Below are 17,386 nucleotides of genomic sequence, written 5' to 3' on the forward strand. Positions count from 1 at the left end.
TTGAACCAAGAAAAGGGGCAATGAGATAATAAAGGGCCTTAAAGGGTTGGGTGGTTGTTGGTTTTTGTATTTTTCTCCTCCAGTTATTATTTTGTAAATGTTTCTCATGAGCTAATTTCTTTGCCTATGCTTTAAGGTAAATGGGCCAAGTGATTCCTTTGTGTCTTTAAGTGACCCTTTTAGTCTCCCTTCTTACCTGCCTCTGAACTTCATTGCTTCTCCCTTACCTTTTACTAGGCAGAATAAACAGAAATGCTCAGTGAACTTTCCACAGAAACACTGGAAACTTGTCCGTGTATCTCAGGATGTTTTTTTAACGTGTTCAAACATTCCTCTTTCTCTAAAGTTAATTAACAATTAACGTAGCCACCAAGGAAAGCTGTACCAGGAAAGAGGGCCATGTCGGTACAAAGTCCAATTGACAATGGCTTGGTTTCTTCTGCCAGTTATTTACACAAAGTCACAAAGGATCAGGCCAAGAGACACACCTCTTGCTGACTCCCACTCTTCCTTCAGCTTAGTAATCTCCTGACATCACGTTAGGGGCTAGTAGAAGAGATCTCCTAAAACGGAAATTTCCCTGAAGAAACTGTAAGTCAGTCAAAGATAAGTATCGAAATTTGGAGTCGCCTCCAACTATGAAGTGACACAGTTCCTTTAGAAAAGAAGAGGGCTCCAGGTAGGAGCACAAGCCCTTTGAAATATCCATAGTGCCCAGGGCAAATTGATGCAACTCTGGTGTTGTAGTACAGTTCTATGAAAGTAAATGTGAAGTCTTAAAGGTGAAAGAATTTTTTTCTCATAATTTTTTGGTTTGTCATGGTGTTGGTGGTTTGGTTTTTTGTTTTTGGTTTGGTTTTTTTAAGTAACTGGTCTATCTGATAAGCATATGCATTGAGTTCTTGCACCGCAGTTAAAAAGGAAGTACGGTTTTAAAGCATTCTGTCAGGGCCGTGTGGGTACTAATTGCCCTAATGGCCCTGAGCAACCCCACCTGGGACCCCCACAGCCCTGCACCCACGGGCCCAGGAGCCCACTGAAGCTCATCCCTAGGCCCTCAGCCCCTGCCTGAGCTCTGCTGTAGGAGGCTCAGGCCCACGTCCCACAGACCCCGTGGATCCAGCCCCTGAACGTCTTGGCTTTGCTCCTGCCTTGTCTCCACAAACCTGCCCAGCAGCCACTGGACCTGACCCGACCCGTGGTTTGGCTTCCCAACTTGGCCTCAGACCTGCCGCATCCCAACGACTTGCCGGGTGGTCTGGACGGGGGGGTTGACACCGGACAGGCGTTTGAACCTGGCTGCGGTCCTGAGCGTGGCCCTGCTCGCCTCAGGTACCGAGGGACAGGGTCCTGGCTGCTGAGGCCCCTACCCTGCCAGCTGGCTTCTCCCCCACAGGTGCCAGCTGCTTGTTGCTTGCAGAGCCGCCAGGCCTCACTGCTCTCTGACATGATTGTCTCTAGGCTGAGAAATGGAGGCATCCACAGCTGTTCTGAATTCTAGGCCCAGTTTATGCCTTTTCTGAAGGAAAAAAAATGAGGAGGAGGGAAGGGGAAGTGTGTGTTTCCCTCTAGCAAAAACAGTCAATGTTTCTAAAACTGCACAGTGGCATAGGAGGATTCTGTAAGAACAGATGTGTGGGGAAAGAGGATGAGAAAATAGTGGGTTGTTATGTACAGGAAGAGAAAACAATGAGACAGTGGTGGTAAGAGGTTGCTTAACTAGCTGAAACGGGTTGTTTAGCGAGAAAAATCACACTTTTTTTTTTTTTTTAAATAGAAGGTAAAAAGAATATAAGAGATAAAGATGAGAATGAAGCTGCTGCCCAGCTGTGTTACTTCAGTCATCTTGATAATTTTGTACAAGGATAAACTAATTTCACTTTTGTTTCTGACAAAGTTCATATGTATTGGTTGCAGTCACCAAAGAAGAATGTGCCACTAGTGTTATAAATTTCATTGTCATTATTACCTAAAGAACTTTCAGTACAATTAAATAAAACACACAAGAAGTGCAAGATGGTATAAAATACAACAGAGTGGATAAGATAGTGCCAAATATTTAATTTCCTTCTGAATTATGGAAATGATACAAATTATTAGTGTAGGGAAATTACTAAAATCTGATGATTAGGAAAACACAGTTGGCAACCAAATTTAACTGAGAAAATTCTGTTTAATATGAATCTTCCTTGTGCACAGAAAAGCCGCAGACAGCTAGTTAAAATTGTCTTAGTGCAGACTTTTCTAGTTCTCACACTAAACCCAAAAGACTTGTTGAGATTTTAAGATTTCCAGTTAGGTGGCTTACGCTGTTTGCCTGAAAGTACTGTGTGTACACTGCAGCCCTTGCAGCTCAAGTGCTTAATCTGAATCTAGTCAGGAAGAAAAAAACAAGATGACTATGGTGCTTTTAGGGCGATGTCCCTCTTGACATCAGTCTACTGAAGATTATAATTAATATTAGATAGCTGTAGTATTATTCACTCTAAACCTTTTTTAAAAAACAGACAAAAAAAAATTAAAAACCTTACCTAAGGCTCTTACAAGCCATACATTTAGCGATAACACAGAAAAAATGTTATTTATTGGTGTGGTTTTGAAAACTTTGTTTTCTGTAAATAAGAAATTCTCAGATTGTGATAGTTTTAGTGACCTTTATTGCTTATGCTGCTGAGTAGTAATGACAAGCTGAATACAGGGAAGATTCTGATGTCGGAAGGACAATCTGTGATTGAAACAATAGAAACAAGAATGGAAGGTCCCTACATTGAATCCATTGAAGCAAGGAGGTAAAACAATGAGGTTCTGTCAATGCTATTGCCTTACTTCTGATTTATATCACAAGTGTCCAGTTCTGGAGTAGTGTCAAGAAAAAAGGGCATCCTTAGCTAATCTAGCCTGTTTTTAACATTAAAAATTATACTTACTTGTGCATAATGAGTGTGTAAATGTAAAAACTACCTTAATATAATGAATTAGGTAATTATCTAGACATGCATAGAAGCACTTTTGTTATATAAATTGTTTGCAACCAATCATGCATTTTGTTACCACTTTTCCTTGATCCTGATGTGTATATAAGACCCTCTTTGCATTTCAAGTGTGTGCTAGCTTTGTGGGGTTACCACCTAGCACCCGTCTCCGCGCAGACATGAAATAACTTTGGTGCAAACTGATAACTGATGATGCAGCCCTACTCTTCTATATCTTGTCATCTTTTCTATGCAAATATCACTTGCAAGGTCCTGCTTAGCTACTAGTGAGCTAATGACAAAAAGCATGTTTGAATTTTATTGGTTAATTGAGGAGGCAATATTAGAAGTATTTAAAGCAGATGAGGAGACATCTTCTGCAGAACAGAGTAACTTTAAACTTTGTGAGCATGTTAGAAAAACTATTCTGCACATGCAGTGTAATATTAAAATTGGTGAATACCAATACTTGCATGAAAGGGGAAGATGTACAGCTTACGTGACAATTTGCACAGAGCAACACAAGATTTTAACTTTAGAGAATGCATCATTATACATCATTCAAAACAACTTCTTACATTTTTTGAGGCCAAAAAATAAAAAAGAACAGTTGAGCAACATCCTGGATTTGCAAATTACACCAGGCAGCAGTGCTTTCATCATGCTCTTCAAACGTAGTACTCTGAAGTCAGAATAGAGCTGTAACTAAAGTGGCAGTTTTGTGCATAATTAGAAAGGGGTTGTTAATCAGCTAAGATTGAGTGTATACAAAAGAGGACAGAACACCTACAAATGGTACAGACAATGATTAATTGTTCTGATGTGGTTTTGTGATGTATCATGCCCTCATGGACGCTCATAGAATAAAGGTTTGGTTTAGTTTGGTTTTGGTTTAATTTGCCTTCCATCTGCTAGATGGTTTAAGCATGTGTAAATATTGAACTGTGATTGTATACAGAAAATCTTCATTTTGTAGTCTGATTTGGTAGCATCTTGGAGAACTTGAAGTTTCCATGGCAAGGTTAATAAGTTCAGTAGTGCATCTGGTCCCAGTGAAGGGTCACAAAAGTCCTACTGAAATCAACTGCTGATTTAGAACTGGTCTGAGACTTGGCATCTTTTGTGGCAAAAGGAGTTTACATTTAAGGTAGTCTCAGCCACCTGAACAAGCGAAAAGGTAATCCTTTTCAAACCACTTTTCCTAGATAACGTTGAATATCATAGGATCCTACTAGGCTCTGAAAACACACTCTGCTCTGAAAACATTTTCTTTGTGACTTGGGAATCAGGACACTGAGAGACTGTGACAGGATTACTCCTACCCAAGACAAAAACGAATGCAGTTTGAATTTGTGTTCACAGCAACTTTTTTAGGAAGGAGAGGGGAAAGGGTAACACTATCATTTTACAGAATGTAAATGTATTCTGGCTTCTCAGAATACCAGAAGGTAAAGAATGTGGGTTTTCACTGACATGAAATTTCTTGCAGGCCTCAAAGTAATAAAATTACACTATATTACCATTACCGTATACCAAGAGCTGAAACTGTTGCACTGGGCCCAGCTGTAGAGTAAAACATAATAAAGTTCAGAATGAGGAGGTGTAAGAGAATCTCTCAATTTTTTCCAATCCTGTATGAAAAATCAGGTCTTCACACTAAAGTTGGAAGTATCAAAACAGTAACTATAGCATTTAAGAGAATACAGTTCAATGCAAAACATTAATTATTTTTCGGCAAATCACTGAAAGTGTGCTTTTTGTGTGTTTTGTTTTAGAGGAAGTGAATAGAAGACTTGAGTGTAAAGGTCTGTTAAGTTCCAAACTGTGAAATTCAGCAATGATACACTGTGGAAAAAAGCATATTTGTGCTATTGTTGCATGTATTATTGTGCAAGCTTTTTAATCTGCTTCTGGAAAGCTCAGCTACAGAATAATACAACTAGAAAAATCTTCCCCCAGGCAAGAAATGCTAGTACAGCAGGTCAGCTTTGTAGGGGAAAACGTGCTCAAAATGTAATAACAGCATTAATAGATAACAGAACTTTTATTATATCCCCATACTTTGATGACAGAGAAAGCAAAATCACTCGTGTGATTGGGATTGTTCACCATGAAGATGTAAAACAACTATACTGCTGGTTCTGCTGTCAGCCCGATGGAAAGGTGTATGTATCAAAAGCAGAAATTGATGTTCACTCAGATAGATTTGGATTCCCTTACGGTGCAGCAGATATAGTTTGTTTGGAACCCAGGAACTGTGAGCCAACACATGTATCGATTCATCAGTCTTCACATGGAAATACTGACCACCTGCCAAGGTTTGAAATTAAAAACCGCAAAGCTGAGACCTTTTCTGTTGACTTCACTGTATGCACCTCTGCCATGTTTGGAAATTACAACAATGTCTTGCAGTTTATACAGAGTATGGAAATGTACAAGATTCTTGGGGTACAGAAAGTGGTGATCTATAAGAACAACTGCAGCCATCTGATGGAGAAAGTCTTGAAGTTTTATGTGGAAGAAGGAACTGTAGAGATAATTCCCTGGCCAATAAACTCACACCTCAAGGTTTCTTCTAAATGGCATTTCATGCAAGATGGAACACACATTGGCTACTATGGACAAATCACAGCTTTAAATGACTGTATATACCGTAACATGCAGAGGAGCAAGTTTGTGGTTCTTATTGATGCTGATGAAATAATTCTTCCCCTTAAGCACCCAGACTGGATGACAATGATGACCAGTCTTCAGGAGCAAAACCCGGGGACTGGCATTTTCCTCTTTGAGAACCATATCTTCCCAGAAACCATCTCTACTCATGTGTTCAACATTTCATCCTGGAATACTGTGCCGGGTGTTAACATATTACAGCATGTTCACAGAGAGCCTGACAGGAAAAATGTCATCAATCCCAGGAAAATGATAATTGATCCGCGAAAGGTGATTCAGACTTCAGTCCACTCTGTCCTACGTGCTTATGGCAACAGCGTGAATGTTCCCATGGATGTTGCCCTCATTTATCACTGTCGGGTGCCCCTTCAAGGAAGCCTTCCCAGAGAATCCCTCATCAGGGATACAACACTGTGGAGATATAACTTATCATTAATCATGAATGTTAACAAGGTGCTATATCAAACCATACTGTAAGCTCAAAAGTGAAACCTCGGTTATAAGGAGGGAAAGTGGAGAGCTACTTTGTATGGTAGGGAGGCAGAGGGTATAATTTAAAGATCATATTAAAATCGCTTCGACATGAAGCCTACATCTTACAGAGATTTAGGACAGCGGCCCTTTTATGTCCCGTACAAAGGTAAATGCATTTGATTTGTGAACTGAATCAAGGTATCCAGGGAAGAGAGTTTCTAAACTGAAAAAAACTGATCCCAGAAGAGTGGTTGAGGCCTCTGTCCCCTTCTAGGGATGTTTGCACATAGCTTGGAAGACCCTGATGACATTGCTTTTATATGTCCTTGCAGTCAGTTGGTATGACATACCTCTTATCAGGGATACATCCCTTTGGAGATACATTACAGATCTTTGGCTCTGGAAGTTAACTGTGTTGGACGTACAATTTCAAGTGCAGTAATGAACTTTAAGGGTGCTGCAACAGGTTTTTAATGCTATGTTCTCCCCAGCAATCAATGCTTTGTATATTTAAGGTCATCTGTTACTCTTGGAGCAAAGGTCTGTCATTTATGGCTTTCGGCACCAGAAAAAATCCCACCACAGAACTTGTACGAATGCCAACATGGCATTTTGTTGTCGGAATGATTCGACTAGCGGTTGCTGTCTCTAAACAGTAAAAGTACTGGCGTAAGCGACTGGATTTTGTCATTATTAAAGCTCCCTTTACTTAAAAAGAAATTTGATTTGCATTTTGAAAGCACAACGGCTTGCTTGCGTTTCTCCATCTTGCACGAGGTAATCAGGCCGGCGGGCATCTAAACCTTGGGGTTGGGCCAAGAGACCTCCTACCGCCAGGCACAGCACTACTGCCCCGCTCTCTCCTCTGCGCTGCTCGCTCCCGGGATGTCGCGTGCGGGAGTGTCTCCCCGCCGCGCGCCGCGGGGACGCGGGGGAACGGCGCTCCCGGAGCAGCCGGCGCCCGGGGCAGGGGCGGGGTGGCCGGGTGGCCCGGCCCCGCTCCGCCCGGTGGCTCTGCTGGCCCGCCCGGGCAGACCGGCGGGCCCGTCCCGGGCCCGGCCGCCGCGGCGCCCCACCTCGCGGTCTTGCGCGGGGCCTCCCCGACGCAGGCCCCGGGGGAACCTGCGGCGGCGGCGGCGGGAGCGGCCCGCGGTTCGGCTGAGGCGGGCGGAGGCGCGGGCGGTGCGGCGGGGAGGGCCGCGGCCGCGCGCTGCGGTGAGCCGCGGGCAGGGAAAGGCGAACGCAGCGGGGGGAGGCGGGGGGCGGGCGCGGTGATGGCGCGTTCGTCTGCCGGGCTGCCGGGGCCGGGCGGGGTGTCGGGCTGCGGCTCCGGCTCGGGGTCCGGTAACGGCATCACGGCAGAAGAGGCTCGACGGGCTCGGGATTTAATTCCCGCTCAGGAAACGGCAAATAAAATGGTGGTCAGCCGTGGCGTTATTTTTCGGTACTGTTGCTGACCTCTGCATGGTAGGTTAAAGGCATATATTAATCCTACAGCCCAGTTTTTTGAAGTCTCCGCCTGAATACACTCCAAGCCTGGAGTTTAATTTGGGATCTAAAGATCCTCCAAAGAGTGGTTTCGGTGCGTGCTGTGGGTTGACCCTGGTAGGCTGCTGAGCACCAGCACCCCCAGCCCCTCCACCCCCCGCAGTGGGATGGGGGAGAGAAACAGAAAGGCAGAAGTGAGTAAACAATGGCAATTTAAGAGCTAAAGCAAAGCTGTGTGCGCATGCACAGCGAAATGAGGCGTTTATTCGTTCCTTCCCACCAGCAGGCAGGGTTTTAGCCGTTTCCAGGAAAGCAGGGCTTCATCACATCTAACGGTGACTTGGGAAGACAGGTGCCGCGGTGCCGCGCTTTCCCCCTTCTTCCCCCCAGCTTTTACTGCTGAGCACGGGCCATACAGTATAGAACAGGCCTTTGGTCAGTTTGGTTCAGCAGTCCCAGCTGTGTCCCCTGCAAACTGCTTGTGTTGCCCTACTGGGACAGGGAGGAGCATGAGAAACAGAGAAGGCCTTGATGCTGTGTAAGCACTGTTCAACAACAGCTAAAACAGCAGTGTGTTCTAAACGCTGTTTTGGTCACAAAGCCAAAACACAGCACCCTACGAGCTACTATGAAGAAAATTAACTCTGTCCCAGCTAAAAGAGGTACGGTGTGAAAGACAAAAAGGTGAAATAACAATCTTAAATGTTGTCATGCATTTTTTATTTTGCCTGATCTGTTTCTTTTCAAAGGACACAAAGTCTAATTGTTTACAATAGGAGAAATTGGGTTTAGGAACATACAGCGGATTGTAACAGAGAAGCTTAGTGTACAGGGAAAGTGTGTGTCAGTTCTAATGGCACAAATTAAGTATACAGCAACACTGTATATTGGTCTGGTTTACCTTCTTTGTATTTAGAATAGAAATGGCCAGCTTAATTTTTTTTTAGAGCAATATTTTGTGAATAGTGGAATAATACTGCCCTCAGTTTAATCCTTCAAAAAATATGCTTCTGACTTCAGAACATATAAGAGAGGAAGAACATTGATGTTTCCAAGAGTCTTTCTGAAAAAGATAAGCTATCAAAAGATTAGCAACAGACAATATAGGGTAAAGATGGTAAATGATTGTTAGTCTTTGGAATTTTTATTTTTATTTGAGCACCAGTGGTTTGTGCTGTTACTTTTGGGGAACACCATAAAGCAGAGGATAGGGAATAACTTTTTCAAAAAATAATAAATTAATAAGGCTGTTGGTGGCGGCTTTTTAGTTAGACCCTGGGTAAACCAGAGATTAGGCTGTTTATTGTTCCTATACTACTGAAGCTAATACTGCATATTAGCGACTGAAACTTTGCAATCACCTCTCGTCAATTGCCCCTTATCCTCACCCTAGATCAGGAGATATAGTAACAAGCTGAGTTATAAAAAATTAAACTCCATGTAGACATTGCACAGATACTGAAATGAGCAGCATAGAAGGTCTTCAGCTGTCTCAGTGCAAAGAAAACAAATTACAAAGGAAGGCCACAATGTAGAGAACATGTGGGGGAGATTAATAATGACCTAGGAATGGCTCTTGAACTAAATTAGCACTTTGTTCCACCCTTTAGGAAGGACAATGCTAATGGTGGAGGGTTAAAGAAAGATGACGGAAAAGGTCTGAAAACAGAAGTTGTACAGCAAAGGTAAAAAAACATTCCAGTTGGAAGGTGATAATGAATAATTTCCATTCCAAAATTCTAAGAAGACAGACACACTATTGAAGAACCTATAATGGGTGTTTAATATAAATGTGTCATGAGCATAGTGGTACAGTGTGCCAAAAGAAAGCATGAGTGGTTCCTTGGTTTAGGAAGGGAAAAAAAGATCACTTAAGTATATGCAAGTTTGTAAGTGCAATCTTGATCACATACAAGGTTTTAGAGTAGATTTTAGAAGGACTATGACAAAAGAAATAAGGAGAAGTGGGATTAATTTGAGCAACCTGATCTAGTGAAAGATGTCCCTACCTATGGCAGGGGGGGTTGGAAGGAGATGATCTTTAAATGTCCTGTCCAACCCAACCCATTCTATGATTCTAACTGGGGCAAGAGCTCTTTATTATGACCTTGCTGCAGAAGAAAACACATTGTGTAACAGCACTTGGCTGAAAGACTGGGTAGATGTATTAATCTTTGGCTGATGACAAGCTCAGATGTGTCTGTGCAATGTGATGCATCTGCAAAAAAATGTAATCCTAGCATATGTTAAGAAAGAAAATTTCCAACAATGATGAAGGCTTATCACTGTCATGTACAAATGGACAAGCAACAGAGATTTCTGGTCTCCTGTGCTATAGATTAATTGAAACTAGGCCAACTGCACAGGTGCAACTGTCAAGGAAGAGTGTTTCTTATGAGATAGTATTAGAACAGCCTGTCTTGTTTAATGAAAAAGTAGCAACTATGAAGACTAGGAGGTGATATGACTGCACTCAATAAATGCAATAGGGAGGAAGAAAGGCTCTTTACTATTAAGGGGAATACTGAAAAAGAACAAAGTGGTGCAAAGTACCCATTGATACCATTAGCTAAATTTTGTATTAAACCAAATCTGCATAAATTGTATCATGTTCTATTTGCATAGTAATTGTAATTAAAAGACACAAAACCAGAATGAATTATTGTTGTTGTTACTGTTTTTATAAAATAAACTCTTTTAAATATGCTGGAAGCATATATTTGAAGTTAAAATTTGCCAAGTACCGTCTATAGCGAGGAAATATAAATGTAATGTTCCTAATTAATCTGACTTACATATTTTCTGACTACATATCTGTGCTGTTAATTTCAGGGGATCAAAATTAATGAGTCACATGTTGGGAAAACCATGAATTCCACTCCTCAAATAATTACATATTTCTTTTATTTAAGATTCTGTGTTCTGGTGTGTCTTGAGTTCTATATTTTGCTCTTTTTCTCTGCTTCTACAACTTCCTGTTGTTTCAGATGGCTCTTACGGTTCCTCATCAGAATCTGTGTTTACCTATTTTAATTAGGCCTGTAGTATGTTACTAAAAAAATTTTTGCCCAAGAAATACAGATATACAGTATATTTTTCTAGTTCTCTCTAAGTATGTGTGTGAACTGCAGATATATTAACATGCAAGATTAACTTCCAGAAGGAAACTTAAGTAGGCTTAAAAAAATGACCTAAGTGCCTAGGTTTGATTTGCTTCAACAGCTCCACACTCAAGTTTGTAATTTAGATTAAGGTCTTGGGAGGCAACTGTATGCTTTGCTCAAGAGAAGGAAAACTTGTTTTTCTGGTAGGTGTGGCTGCTGTTACCGACCTTAAAGAACACCAGGCATCTGAAATAAAATGTGTTGGCAAGTGTCTTTGATATCACACCAGCATTTTCCTCAGTACTGTTCAGTATTGAACAGTTCTTGCAATTTATCTTAAAAATATTTAAGTTTTTATCTGGTTAGAATAAAGACCTTGTATATTATACCTTATCAAAAAATAAATGGAGGACTGAACGGAACTTCACTCAGCTGTCTGCTTTAAAAGGTACTTTTTCCTTTCTGATGGTTACTGTTCAAAACACAGTTGAAAAGACATACTTTTTGGTTGTTGTTCATTATTTATAGCTAGCAAAAGAAGAAGAAATAACAGGTAATAAATTCATTGTATTATTTAGTGTTGACATGTTTTGATACTTCTTTAGGAAAAGCTATTTATTCTATAAGACTGAATAATATTTTAAGTCATAAATAGGTAAGACTGAGGAAAAAATGTTAAATGTGACCTACTCTATGTTGTAAGAATGCTAAAATATATAACAACCTGGGAATAAGCATGCTCAGGGGAAACTTTTTGTCTGACTTCAGATTCATTAATAAAAAGACTTACAAAATTTGAGTTGTTCTCAGTCACAAATCTCCAGCAGAAAGTTGCATGACAGTAACAGGCTCTTACCATGTATTTGCAGTTCTGCTCTAAGTTGTAAGGACTTCTAGGGGCGACTCTCAATTTCAGAGACAGAAGAGTCAATGCTGTCTGCTGCTGCTGTTCTGCTTTGTGCCTAGTGTGATGTAGTGAGATTTCTGGTGCCCTACGACTGTTGTGGTCTGTAAAGCAATTTCTTGGTAGCTAGGAAAGGCTGCTATAAATTGTATCAGCCTTGGCAAATGGGGTGTTTTAAGGGGTGTATTGTGACCATAGTTCTCCTTGCTTTGCTTTTTCAGGAAAGAGCAATTGTGAAAATATTGCACATTACTGTGAAGGCGTGGGCAATTATTTTTTGCCTAAACTCAGTTGAGGTTCAGAAGCTAGATTGCTGTATTCAGAAGCTAGATTTTACTGGCTGGAAAATATTGTGTTTAAGCAGAAAACTGGACCCTAGGGGAATTTTTCAAGCCAAGCAGTGAAGTTGCCAGTGAATTTAGGCACTTCCAAAGTTATGAAGCTGCTGAGTATGATATTTGGATCAAAGCTATGGTTTTAGGTTCTTTCTAGTTTTGTATCTTTCTTTCTTTTCTTTGAAAATGCTAGTTTTCTGTTCTATCACAAAACAGTATCAAGATAGAGGCTCTCAAAATAGCTTTACCCAATGTGTGAAATGCAAAAAAAAAAAAAAAAAAGTAAGAAATATTGGGTTTAATTATTATTTTAGAATAGACTGAGTAATATGCTTTGGAAAAATATTTTTAGATATTTAACATGTGCATACTCTCTGAAGATACTTAGATTACTAAATACTTAAGCAAGTGATTTTAAGAGTCTTGGGAAATAAATGAAAGGACAAGAAATATGAGACTCTTCCAATATCTGCTACACTTATGACATTGCTGCCTATTTTAGCTATAAAATATATACCTAGAAATCCAGGTCTTTTATCGGTATGGGTTTTTTTCTCAGCAGCTGGCTTTATGCAGCAATGACATGCCTACTAGAAACATTCCCTTCATCTTGTGCAATAGAGTCAGTTTACTCCATCTTGGCATTTTAACCCACACTTCTTGCTGGCAGTCAGGGATACTCTCTTCTACCAGTCCAGCTTTCTGATCTAATATGAATTTGATTAATCTGAGGCACTCTTCTTCCAAGAATCTCTGTGGTGCAAGCAGGCCTTCAAAGAGACTTGCTGTCACCTTACTGTTATGGATCATATCTGGATGCCTGAAGATGAATTTATAGAGGAAACTTTAATCTGAGCAACATTTGCAGAAATTACTGCTTGGGAATGCCATGAACTCCCTGTCAGGCATTAACACTTGCTAGCATGTGAGTGCTCCTAAAGACTTTGGCCATCCAGGTACACAAGGGTGCCTGTCTGGTCCTGCAGCAGCAAGAGTTTTAAGACCTGACCCCCAGACCATGCCAGGAGCTGAGCCAGCATTAATGCAGTGTGAGGAGGCCCAGATCTCTAGCAAGCATAAATGAGGCGACCTTCCCTTGCAAGCCCTGCCTTGTACGGTGCTAAGTAGGGTAGAGCTGATAACTGAGAATAAGTTTTATACCTGCATAAATTTCACCTGTCTTCTGCTGAATTGTATGAATTGACCTTCCTCTGTATGTATTGTCTCATCTGTGGTGAACTGCAAGTTAGGGAATTTATTTAGACTTTAGAGATTGTATCAGGAGCATCATGAGCAATCCCCAATTGCCATGTTTTTTATGAACTTGATTAATTCTCTATGCATTTAATTTATATATCTGCCCCTAACTTGTCTGTAGGAGGTCCAGTTGAGTTTTTTTTGTGTGTACAATTTACATATACACTGTGTGGGGGAAAAAAAAGCTTTTGTTTTGCTTTAAAAATTACTGCTTAATTATTTAATTGGATATTCTGAAACTTGGATTATAGAAAATAACGAATAATGGCTCCTTGTTCTCCTGTATATAGACCTCTATCATATTCTCTCACAGAACCCTCCATATACAGAAGCTGTTCCACACGTCTGACACAGAGGCATTCAGGGTGTCACATACAGCATCATCTATCCCATTAAAGGTGTCTTCTGTGATTGATTTTTCATAAAAACACAGTAGCTAAGTCTCTGATTAATTCAGTGCACAGTGATAGAGATTTGCCCCCCCCCCCCAGTGTCTGTGAAATTCTTGAGCAATGATCATGAGTCAATATTACCTTATACTACATATTTTCTTTTCTGCAGATGCAGCAGCATAGACTGCAAGGACAAAGAAATTTGCATCCACGTTTAGATACATTCAGAATGTTGTGTGGTGGGAAAAAATCTTACTTGGCTGCTGCTGTGTGCGTTATTACTCTAACTTCAATGGTCACACTTTCTTATCTTCAGTTACAGAGACTTTCTCACCTGCCAAAAATAATTCAAGAAGGTAGCAGATGTAGAGGGAAAATTACCAATAGCACAATAACAGCATTAATAGATAACAGAACTTTTATTATATCCCCATACTTTGATGACAGAGAAAGCAAAATCACTCGTGTGATTGGGATTGTTCACCATGAAGATGTAAAACAACTATACTGCTGGTTCTGCTGTCAGCCCGATGGAAAGGTGTATGTATCAAAAGCAGAAATTGATGTTCACTCAGATAGATTTGGATTCCCTTACGGTGCAGCAGATATAGTTTGTTTGGAACCCAGGAACTGTGAGCCAACACATGTATCGATTCATCAGTCTTCACATGGAAATACTGACCACCTGCCAAGGTTTGAAATTAAAAACCGCAAAGCTGAGACCTTTTCTGTTGACTTCACTGTATGCATCTCTGCCATGTTTGGAAATTACAACAATGTCTTGCAGTTTATACAGAGTATGGAAATGTACAAGATTCTTGGGGTACAGAAAGTGGTGATCTATAAGAACAACTGCAGCCATCTGATGGAGAAAGTCTTGAAGTTTTATGTGGAAGAAGGAACTGTAGAGATAATTCCCTGGCCAATAAACTCACACCTCAAGGTTTCTTCTAAATGGCATTTCATGCAAGATGGAACACACATTGGCTACTATGGACAAATCACAGCTTTAAATGACTGTATATACCGTAACATGCAGAGGAGCAAGTTTGTGGTTCTTATTGATGCTGATGAAATAATTCTTCCCCTTAAGCACCCAGACTGGATGACAATGATGACCAGTCTTCAGGAGCAAAACCCGGGGACTGGCATTTTCCTCTTTGAGAACCATATCTTCCCAGAAACCATCTCTACTCATGTGTTCAACATTTCATCCTGGAATACTGTGCCGGGTGTTAACATATTACAGCATGTTCACAGAGAGCCTGACAGGAAAAATGTCATCAATCCCAGGAAAATGATAATTGATCCGCGAAAGGTGATTCAGACTTCAGTCCACTCTGTCCTACGTGCTTATGGCAACAGCGTGAATGTTCCCATGGATGTTGCCCTCATTTATCACTGTCGGGTGCCCCTTCAAGGAAGCCTTCCCAGAGAATCCCTCATCAGGGATACAACACTGTGGAGATATAACTTATCATTAATCATGAATGTTAACAAGGTGCTATATCAAACCATACTGTAAGCTCAAAAGTGAAACCTCGGTTATAAGGAGGGAAAGTGGAGAGCTACTTTGTATGGTAGGGAGGCAGAGGGTATAATTTAAAGATCATATTAAAATCGCTTCGACATGAAGCCTACATCTTACAGAGATTTAGGACAGCGGCCCTTTTATGTCCCGTACAAAGGTAAATGCATTTGATTTGTGAACTGAATCAAGGTACCTTGTAAGAGTCCACAGTGATTGAGTGCTGGTTAAGAATTGGGTTCCTCAGATAAAGACTTTACTGCAACTTTGTAAGATGTGAGAGCTGAGGTATAGTGAGAAGACAGATAGCTCTTTTATATGCCTATAACATGAAAGGTCATTATTCAAGGCCTAGGAAGTGACCATGCAGATATTAGAAAGTTAACATACCAATTTCCAGCTTTTTCTCTTTTTCTTTTCCCATCTTCATATATGTTTTAGCTAGGACAATGAACCTGTAAACTACCTGAAGAAGGAATGAAGTAATTTTTGGTTATTTGTATCTCTGATGTGCTTGGTGGATAAAAAAATACAGCTGTGCTTAGTAGTGCCTGTTAAAAGATGGCTTGGGACAGCATCTCCCAAATGAAGAGCTGCATTGGCTTTAACACGTAACTCGTTATAATCACAGATGCAGGATGAGAAAACACACCACCTGTAGCACCGGAACTGTCACTTGTTAGAGGTATTTCTTCTTAAGGAAAATGGGAATTTGTAGCAGAGCCATGAGTCATTTAATGAAACCAACGATAAATGCAGATGGTATTACTTCTGGAAGATGTAAAATGAGTTTGGTTTCAATTAAAAAAATACATCAGTACTTCTCAACTGATTTAGCTAATGCAAAAGTTTTCAACCTATGTACAAGAAATACTACAGTCATTAGTATCAAAGGTAATGTTGCTTAATTCTTGCAATTGTATGTCACTGAGTACAAAATTTGTATGTACCATGTTGAGTAAAAGGTAAACAAATAGATTGTGAAAATAATTGAGCAAAATCTACCAGTTTCAACTGTAAAAAAATGAACCCCTTATATTCTTGGAAATAGTGTTTGTTAAAGTGGTGATGTATTGTAACACTAAACAGCTGTTGGAGTTTTGCTGATCTAAATGACTGTTCAGCTTGTTTTTTGAGACATGTAAGTTTAAGAAGAAGGGTGATCCCTCTTTTGTTACCCACAGCTGTTCTGAATTACTTGAGTGGTCGATACTGAGTTGTGTAGGAAAGCTTTAACCAGAGGTAAGGGATACAGATTGATGTTGAAGAAAAAGAGGCTATTGTGAACTGAAAAGAAGGCTATTTCCAGATGGAAGGATGGATGGATGAACAACTACTTATGATACATAATAGTTTTTTTTCTCTTGAACCTTGATGCCTCATAACAATCTGTTTCTTCATTCACAAAAATTAGACATCAGGTGGATTTTAGTCCTTTATGTGATGGGTAAGTCGAATTACGTTGCTTCCTTATGTAGGTGTAACAGTACAGAAGCTGTGTCTTTTCCAACCTTTATCTAAAAATACTGCGAAGTAGTTGTTCACTTCTGCTGAAGGGTCAGATGGAAAGCAAAGCAAACAAAAAACATTTGGTCACTGTAGTTTCACAATTTCAGTCATATTTTTTCTGTTTGCTAAGCCCCCAAAGCTATGTCCATTGTACTGATGTGCCAATGTGTTAGAACCTCCCTATGAAGGGTATCTGGGGGCACTGATAGTCTGACACTGGTGTGTGACAGATGTGTATGAGAGCAGGTATGCTTTTTGTAATTTCTACACCAGTGTCATTCCTTCATCTGTTTTGTGGTGGCTCATGGAGCTCTGTCATTAGTGGATTAGCATCATTAGCTAGTAAGTGTCCAGGTGGAACTTCTATTTGGAAGTCTTCAAGAGACAGTCTGTAAATAACTATTTGCTAATTGTGTTTATAATAATAATCAGCTGCTATGTAACAGCCTAAAACTTCATTTATAAAACTAAAAGGGTAGAAGAGCAGTGTAGTGCGTATTGGGTGTTTCTCATCATGCTGTTCCGCTTGCATACTCTGGGGAAAATGCAGAAAAGGAAAATTTACAGTTCTTAATTTGTTTAAAATTTTCTGCAACCTGTGAAATACTTGTGGCAGAATCCTTTTCCAACCACCACCACTCTGCAGCTTTTAACAAACTGTACTACTTGCTTCACAGTGGCAGCAACGTCTCCCAAAGTCTGTATCAACAAACTCTGGCAGCTATATTAACATCAAAGGTGCTCTGCTGC

The 17,386-nt window shown here is 40.4% G+C and overlaps 3 protein-coding genes across 3 annotated transcripts in view; all 3 read left to right on the top strand.

Annotated features, from left to right (window-relative positions):
* The window catches only part of RALGPS1 (Ral GEF with PH domain and SH3 binding motif 1), a 154,694-nt gene extending 140,912 nt beyond the window's left edge, over positions 1-13,782 (top strand). The window contains exon 14 of the mRNA XM_049833315.1: positions 13,769-13,782. Coding sequence (XP_049689272.1) covers positions 13,769-13,782 — 14 coding nt within the window. The remainder of the gene's footprint in view (positions 1-13,768) is intronic.
* Positions 4,810-6,311, top strand: LOC126052525 (uncharacterized). The gene is given in 2 exon segments (XM_049833327.1): positions 4,810-4,858; positions 4,861-6,311. Coding segments are annotated over 2 exon segments (1,311 nt in total). The 3' UTR covers positions 6,123-6,311.
* On the top strand, positions 13,670-16,661 carry LOC126052524 (uncharacterized). The gene has a single exon (XM_049833325.1). The coding sequence runs from the start codon at positions 13,769-13,771 to the stop codon at positions 15,122-15,124; it is 1,356 nt and encodes a 451-aa protein (XP_049689282.1). The 5' UTR covers positions 13,670-13,768; the 3' UTR covers positions 15,125-16,661.
* Positions 16,662-17,386: the final 725 nt, after the last annotated feature.

This window comes from Accipiter gentilis, chromosome 29, assembly GCF_929443795.1.
Source record: "Accipiter gentilis chromosome 29, bAccGen1.1, whole genome shotgun sequence".
Lineage (NCBI taxonomy): Eukaryota > Metazoa > Chordata > Aves > Accipitriformes > Accipitridae > Astur > Astur gentilis.

Coding starts and splice junctions, on each gene's coding strand:
- LOC126052524 (XM_049833325.1), top strand. CDS start 13,769: ATGCAGCAGCATAGACTGCAAGGACAAAGAAATTTGCATCCACGTTTA.